Source organism: Ruditapes philippinarum, unplaced genomic scaffold (assembly GCF_026571515.1).
Source record: "Ruditapes philippinarum isolate M1 unplaced genomic scaffold, ASM2657151v2 ctg1211_1_1_1_1, whole genome shotgun sequence".
Taxonomy (NCBI): Eukaryota; Metazoa; Mollusca; class Bivalvia; order Venerida; family Veneridae; genus Ruditapes; species Ruditapes philippinarum.
In genome coordinates, this window is record NW_026866456.1 from 363,474 (window position 1) to 372,443 (window position 8,970).

Here is an 8,970-nt window from a genome sequence, read left to right on the forward strand (position 1 = left end):
CTGATATTTTTAACTTGTATCCGTGAAAATCTGAATTAATGTTTACTTAATGACCAGTGGCACTTTTTTTAGTTCAACAAAAGCCAAGATCCAAGATCGTGTAAAAGATTTTCCGATTAAAAACTATATATTGCTTTTCAGGGCAGTGACGCAACCCCTTCTAAGATATCTAACGGTAGCAGTGGTCAGGGTCAGATAGCTCCGCCAGGCTCGGTTATTGTTCCCCAGCGGATACATTCCATCACACAGAAGTATTTCTCCAACACGTGCTATCTTATACAGGCACATGAACTGTGGGATCAGGCCACGTCTAATATAATAAGTGATAACAGAGGTAAGTTGCGCAGATTGTTGGGATTTTTTTTTAATGATTCTGTCTTAAAATGATAAATAAAGAAATGTTTAAAGTGTCCATATATATTATTTTGTGTAAATTTTGTTCTGACGAAGTTACAAGCCAAATTAGGCACTAGTATCCAAATTCTTATCTGAATAGGAGGCAAATGCCTGCAGTAACAAACATACTTATTTGAGAAGAAAACAAGTTGATGTTTACATCAGTTTCACACATATTTGTTAAAGCTTGCTTGTAAAACAAAGTCTTGCAACTTATATTAATCACTTTCAAGTCCGCATCCAGGAACTTACCAGTACTGGTGTCATTTGTAGGATCATGGTCATGACTGTAGATGGACTCGAACCCATGCTCCCAGGGTTGATAGGCAGACACTGTAACCACTCCCCTCAATATGTTTACTTTGTTATAATTCTTCTGGATTTCAATAATCAAACTGTGTCATGGATGACTTGGCTGTATTTCTATTTAATTCATTGAATACTAGAAACGTTAAAGACTTTAGAAGACCAAAGTTGAGATAGGTTGTGGCTGCACATCCTGCCCAGTTTGATCAGGCATTGTACTGATGGTTACTGACATAACATATTCTTAAGTTAACCATGGACATAATTATTTCGAAGTTCAAAGCATTTCACGGCCATGTCACATATTGAAATGAAGTAAATGTAAAAAAAATTAATTTCTCTCTCAGAAAAGTTTATTTATAAATTTACAATAATACATAAAAGAATGAATTTTATACACACCTGTCTTTCAATTCTTTTTCAGAATTCTTTGCTCAACTTGATCTGGATTGTGGACCATTGACGTTACATAGCAGTCTACTGCATCTTGTTCGCTACGTTAAACAAGCCATAAGTCAGTTGAACTTGTAGTAGTCGCTAAATTTATTCCAGTCCACACACAATTGTCAAGACAGCATTCTCTACTTGGTGTATTTAATAACGCGTATTTAATCACATACGACAAAAGCAAAAAGGATCATGACCATGGGACGGCAAGTTATGTGAATTATGTATCTGAATCAAGTTGTTCGATGAAGAAATCTGTTGTGAAAGTTTCTGGCCCCATTGACATACAATCTTGGAGGACCCATTCACTGTGAATATTGGTCGTAGACCTTGGTGTTGAAATTTTTTGAAGCAGTCTACTGTGCTGTAATTCAGTTAAGTCAGTGATGAACCAGTCTTGAAGAATTTTGTATAAACCATCAGATAGGCAGCGATGAGCAAGTCTTGAACATTTTGTCTACACAATCGGGTAATTAGGACTTAAAAAGATTTAGGACCTGAAGATTTAGGACTTGAAAATCAGTCTTTCATAAAGTGTTCAGAGTTACAAAATGGAACTATGTTAGCTTCTTTATTTTTCTTTTCTTCCTTTCCTTGTTTTTTTCTTTTGAAAAATTGTAAACCAGTCAAGCTGATTATTTACCATATTTACCACAAACATGTTTGGTTTTCAGCTGAATTAATAGTGCTAGCTCGCTGCAACTTTTTATATATTCTTTTTACCTTTTCAATGAACATTGTATTAAATCATATGAGCTTTTCTCTGACTAAGATATTAATTACTTTATGGTCATTTAAATGATGAATTCTGAAATTTATAACATTTGTTGATAAAACGCATAATAATTAAAGCCAAGGAATATTGAGTGTATAAGAAAAAAATCTTTTTATCCTTTTGTAAGAGAATTTTGTAATTTCTGAAATTAACTTTAAGAATGAATATATTTACGGAGTTTTTTAAAATATTTTTTCATTTATTTTGATATGGATCTAAAAAGTTTCAATTGAGTCACTTGTTAGATAAATGCTGCACTATTATATTGTTTAAAGAAAATGATACATTATTATTGGCTAATTTTTGAAAGCTGTTTTTGATCTGACCAATGAAATGCTCGAATTTTAGGCTGGTTGCAGATTTACTGTTTTAAAAATTTCAATTAAAGCTTTACTTTGCTGAATTCTTCAATGGAACTTTCCATTATTAATTCTAGAAATATCAAGATGAAAATTAAAAGTTGGTCGGTCAATAGTATAGAGACTGGTCAGTTTGCATAGATGTGCAGGCGGGCCTGGCTTTATTATTGGTGGCAAGGGCTGATCATTTTTCAGTTCCAACAGGGTAAAAGATTAAACTTTCATAGATAAAAATACAATATTTTCATCATAATATATATATATATATATATATTTATTTAATATATTTGCATGTAATGTGCTCGCCAAAAGTCGGAGAAAGTCAAAATCTCGTTTTAGAAATTCATGATTTTTAATGCAGTTTTGCACGTTTTCAAATTGATAGGCTTGAGAGGGATAGAGGATTATAATTCAGTTATAAGCGTAGGCTGTGATCAGAACGTGCAGATATTTTGATGGGCCTTAGATATAGACCATTTTAGTACTGGTACGGGTTTGAAATATTGGAATTAAATTTTTTGCATCCGTTATTAACAATGTACATGTATGCGTGTAATATAAGATAAATACAGAGCTTGCCAGTGATATGTTTTTCAAAATATTAAAAATCAAAATATACAAAGTATGATAACAATCGTTTTTAAATTCAGGTTGAAGACAAATAAAATCAGGGTGTTTGGCTTTTAAATCTGGGTGGATTTATTTTTTTTGGTGTGTACATTTAAAAAAAATAGATAAAGTTTATATAAATGAATAGAAGTGTTAATTTTGAATCTAAAGTGATATATTCGTTTTTTTTGAATATCGAAAAATCTGTTTGAAAAAAAAAGTTTCTGGAAAACAGAATTTTCATGGTTTCAAAATGATTCAATTTGAATGATTTATTTTGATTTGTATCATCAGTGATGAATGTCATTTTCTGGAAATAGGAAAATAATGAGAGAAAAAATTAGATGAATTGAGGGGGGAAAAAATCTTACACCAAAGTATATTAATTACAGTGTTGTGTGTATTTTTGGTTACAAGGGATTGATAACGTAAGAAAGATACGCTAATTTATGGACTTTTAAGAGAGCTTCATAGTGAATGCATTGTTAACATGCAATCGTTCTTTAGAGCATTGCGTGCTTTTTGTTCTCGCGGATGAGAAATGACTTTGGTCTGAATATTTGAGATTCTACAAGTTGACATGCATTTTGTGGTTGTACATAGCATGATGTGATATAATAGAGGAGATATAAGTGCCATTTAATTGTTATAGAGATGCGGAAATTTAATGCAGAAAATAGGATTCTTATTCTTGTTATACTTGAATATGTTTTAAATAGCAGGCTTTGTCTAACATGCAAACAGGACAGTGTACTGGTATAATTATACAAATATGCCGATTTAACGGACAAATATAACATAAATATGGTTAAGAAATCAGTTATGATATAAAGTTATATATGTAATTTGCTCATCTACGTAAACCATGATTATCTCATTCAAGGACAGGGGTGTGTTCAAGGGGGGCGTATTGTCTGGTTGATAACCTTCTTTTTCACTTGGTGTTAAAAAATTTAGAACTTTTTTATTGTTCAATACCAAATTTAAGGTGCAGAAATCTTGAAAGTGCTAAAGATGCTTGTGATTTAAATGTTGTCATTCTAAAGGATATTTTTAGAAAAAATAAAGATAAAAAAATTTGTTTCAAAAAACACTTTTTTGAAATTGAATATAAAGGAAAAAAACACAGTTAAAGGGAGGTAATTCCTACATCACTTGATAGTAAACTTTTACACAGTGCTACCCATTTTCTGTTTATGTTAGATTTGTCTCTGAAATCATATGCAATATTATCATCAAATATTGTTTGATTAAGTGCCTATGGTTAAGTTTCTAGCATATAAAAAAACCGCAAAGAAAGCCAAAGTTTATGCCAACATGATTAAAGGCATTTAGAACCTGTCTGAGAGCCAAATCTCAATCTATTCATAATGTATAATAATTTGGAATATATAATTAAAAAGTAAAAAAAAATTGTAATGCAATGATACCATGATTAATCTATAAAGGTCAGACATTTGTTTGATTTTTTCAAGTAACATCATTTTTTGGTACCCGGCTTACATGATTGTTATATTTTTAGATCTTGACAAGCTAAGCTAAGCTAAGCAACTACACGCATATTTAGAACTGTTACGAAATGATACAATAATATGTAATCATTTTTTTTCTCCACCTGTAAAGTTAGATTATTTTTATTAAATGTTAAGTTTGTGATGATGATGATATTTCCTAAGAAAGTGGTTTTAAAGTTGCTGTCAATCTTTATAGTATAACCTCCTCAGAGCAACCCCTTATGGAAGCAAATAATTTGGTTGCTTCTTAGAGGTAATTTCTCGAAAGAGGTTAAACTGTATTATGCTTGTTTGTATTTTTTATAGATTTTTTTTTTTGGATGACCACACCTACCATTATAAAATATATTGACCATGTCCATGACATATACATAGTGCTCCAATTTATTTTTTCCAATTTACCCAATGTCATCACACCGTTAGCCTCGATAATAAAAACCTGTATACCCTTAATCTGCTGAATTTCTTAAATGGACTTGTCCATCTTCCTTGTACTGAACTGTTCATTATAAATTTTTAGGGGGTTATCAAGTATTATCCTGCAGGTAAAAGGTTATTGAGTACCTTGTCAGATCTTGCTAAAATATGGTGATAATTATACCCCCACAAACGAAGTTTTTATACCCCCACAAACGAAGTTTAGGGGGGGTATATAGGAGTCAGCTTGTCGGTCGGTCGGTCGGTTGGTCGGTCGGTCGGTCCGTCCGTCGGTCGGTCCACATCATGGTTTCCGGACGATAACTAGAGTTTGGAATGAGGTATTGTAATCAAACTTGGTATATAGCAACCTTATATGGAAACTCCGCTTGGTATTGCATTTGGACCCCCTGGGGTCAATGTCAAGGTCACCGTTACTAAAAATAGAAAAATGGTTTCCGGACAATAACTAGAGTTAGGAATGAGATATTGTTATCAAACTTGGCGTATAGCAAGCTTATATGAAGACCTGGGTTGGTATTGCATTTGGGCCCTCTGGGGTCAAGGTCAAGGTCACTGTTACTAAAAATAGAAAAAATGGTTTCCGGACAATAACTTGACTTAGGAATGACATACTGTAATCAAACTTGGTGTATAGCAAGCTTATATGAAGACCTGGGTTGGTATTGCATTTGGACCCCCTGGGGTCAAGGTCAAGGTCACCGTTAGGAAAAATAGACAAATGGTTTCCGTACAATAACTAGAGTTAGGAATGAGATATTGTAATCTAATTTGGTGTAAAGGAAGCTTATATGAAGACCTGGGTTGGTATTGCATTTGGACCCCCTAGGGTCAAGGTCACCTTTACAGTGTTACTAAAAATAGAAAAATGGTTTCCGGACAATAACAAGAGTTAGGAATGAGATATTGTTATCAAACTTGGCGTATAGCAAGCCTATATGAAGACTTTGGTTGGTATTGCATTTGGGCCCCCTGGGGTCAAGGTCAAGGTCACCGTTACGAAAAATGGTTTTCGGACAATAACTAGAGTTAGGAATGAGATATTGTAATCTTATTTGGTGTATAGGAAGCTAATATGAAGACCTGGGTTTGCATTTGGACCCCCTAGGGTCAAGGTCACTATTACAGTCTTACTAAAAATAGAAAAAATGGTTTCCTGACAATAACTAGAGTTAGGAATGAGATATTGTAATCAAACTTGGTGTATAGCAAGCTTATTTCGAGACCCCAGTTGCGATTACAATTAATTGAAATATTTTTTTGTACACAGTTGATAGTTTGTGTTCAAATTTTTCTTCAGACTACTTTTTTTTTCAAAAAGTCAAAGTTGTTGGTGGGGGTATTATTTGGCACTTATTTTTTTATGACTGTTGGTGGAAAAGGTCAGTTTACAAAAAAAGATGCTATGCCAGAACCAAAAGATCTTCTTGTTGTTGTTTCTATTAATTATTATATTTTTTTTTGCTATGAAATAGTTATTTTTTTCTTCCCCCATGATAAAATAATAAATGAAATGGACATAATTATATAATTCTGTATATTTTATTATTTTTCCTAATAATTGAAGTTGATATATTAGGAATAATATACTATGTAAATCACTGTATAACAGTGACTCAAAAAATATGTTTACAAGATTATATTTTGTATATAGAGTATCTTTCTTTGTGTTGTTATGAAAAATGGTAATTTATTATTAAATACATTTTATATAAGTATGGTGTCTACTAAATACATATATAGGCTTAAAAAAATGATGTTTTTCATTTATTTGTTGTGTTGCATTATCTATTTTCCTTTGATTTTTCTTTTTATCAATACGCTTTTTATTTTATTTGTATGTATGTATGTATGTGTGTTTGTTTATTTCTTATGTTTGGTTTGCTATTATTTCTAATAAGATTTATCAGGTATGTGAGATAGGGCTTGCTAAAGGTTTGTTAAAAAGTTTATTTATATCTTATGTGGCTAGCTTAATATACTGTTTTATAAATTGTTCACTTAGTGCAGTACTTACTTACTTACTGGCGTTCACCTCAGTTACTTACTGGCGTTCACACTTAGTGCCGTAACTGGTTAACTCTTATTAAATTGAATAAGAGTTAACCAGTAATGAATAGGATTTAACCAGTTATGAATAGGGGTTAACCAGTTACTGCACTAAGGTGACAATGTTAAGTGAAATAGTAAAGCTTTGATCAAGTGTTACTGTAATCGTTAAAGTACTACCAGTAGATAAGAGAAAATTAATGGCAATTCTTGTATTTTGCTCCCTCAATATAAAAGATTAAAATGCCAAATTCAATTATTTGATAATTTTAATTGACTGATGTAAAATAAATTTAGGGCTAAGAATATCAAATTTCATGAAAATTTATATTTATCGTATATTAAGCATAGTTAAGTTTAGTTGATACACTGTAGCCAGTTGTTAACTATTTGCTCTTTTCTTGCATATATATATAAAAGTTTGTGTGAAGCTAAATAGGAGAGCTAGAATATAAAGATTTGAAATTTTAACATTTACTTCCACTGCTAAACTTTAATTCCTTACTAAGAATTATTTCACTTAAAACATGAAGCAATACCCATGTTTTTCTTCTCTTATGATATAAATTTCTAATTATTATTGTTAACTCTTTTTTTATATCTTATTTTTTTCCCCTCATTTTATAAATGTCTTCCAGTGAAATATTTCTCTAGAATTCTTCCATATTTCAGTTATATACTCAATTTTTATTCTTAAAACATTCTCCATTAGTACACTTTATTTGTTCTTGGTGATGTGAGGTACTTATTAAATAAGTCACACACTGACAAGATTTTCATAAGAAATAGGTAAACTTTTACACAAACCAATCCTACTTTGCCATTATTTTAAGTCGGGGGGAAATGAATAGAAATTGGACTGGATTGAAATAGGTCTCAAAACAAGTGTGTTTTTAACTGCAAATAAAAACAAAAAAGTTGTTAAACTTAAGATTTAGAACTTTGATGGGATTTGTCACAAGATTTATGATTTTGTGACTTTATTAATATTGTCTTTGAATAAATTTAATTAAAAAAAAAGTGAAATAGACTCTAAACTGAAATAGTTGGTCTCAAAAAAAACCTTAAATATGTAAATATAGTATAATAAGGTCTCAAAATTAATGCTTTTTGACCTCGAACGAAATAGGTCTCTGGGACTTGTATGAATTTGGTCTCAAAATAAATGGGACTTAATACATAGTTTTACAAAGAATTAGGTCTCAGAATAACACTGTCATGTCTCTGTTATATATGATATTTATCTCACAGTTTTTCATTTTATTCCTATTTATTGAAAATGTGCTGGATGCATTGTTAACAGGAGTCGTGTTACAAAACGTTGGTTATTTATTTCATTTATTTATATATTTATTTGTTTTTTTCTGTCTTTTTTTGAACTGTACTATTAAGTCTTATTATTGATGTTGCTATAATGGAAGTAAAGTGAATATGTCTTATGTTTTAGGTATGGACTTCTGATCAAATATAATGAAAGTGTACATTATTTAAAAACAAGATTTCTTGTGGTTTTAAATTATTCTAAAATAATGGTCAGTACATATTTATCTTTTGATTCTATTAACTAGATAAGTAAGATTTCTTCTCCACAATTTTGTCTTTTTTTTTTTTTTTTTTTAAATAACAACCTTGCAAAAGAACAAAAGTGTTTCTATAGTAAACTGTTATAATAAAGTGTTCATAGATTAAAATACTACAGCCAGGATTTGGGAAAATATGAGAAAAACCAAACAGAAAACAACAGCAACAAAATTAGAAAACAATTTGAATAATTCCCAACCTACTTGATATATTCATTTCTTTTTTTGAAAATTAGAAAATGTTTTTTGGCACAATTATATTTCAGTCCCAAAGAATTCACAACTTTTTGTCTTGTTGGCCAGTAAAGGAGCTTAGTTAGAAATCTGGTGTAGTGTTCAAATCAAACCAATTGGACAGTTACATTTTTGGTACTTGATAACATTTTTATCTTGACAGTAAATTATACATGTAGTATTTTTTTTATAAATGTTAAGTTTGGTGTTGAATATAATCTGGGTGCTACTAAAGAAGGTAGTGATGTTAGAATGATAATTAT

General features: G+C 30.8%; 1 protein-coding gene across 1 annotated transcript in view; it reads left to right on the forward strand.

Annotated features, from left to right (window-relative positions):
• LOC132732547 (AF4/FMR2 family member 4-like) overlaps positions 1–3,038 on the forward strand; it is a 105,946-nt gene extending 102,908 nt beyond the window's left edge. Inside the window, exons 19-20 of the mRNA XM_060719027.1 lie at positions 142–334; positions 1,127–3,038. Coding sequence (XP_060575010.1) covers positions 142–334; positions 1,127–1,233 — 300 coding nt within the window. The 3' untranslated portion in view covers positions 1,234–3,038. The remainder of the gene's footprint in view (positions 1–141; positions 335–1,126) is intronic.
• The last annotated feature ends 5,932 nt before the right edge of the window (positions 3,039–8,970 follow it).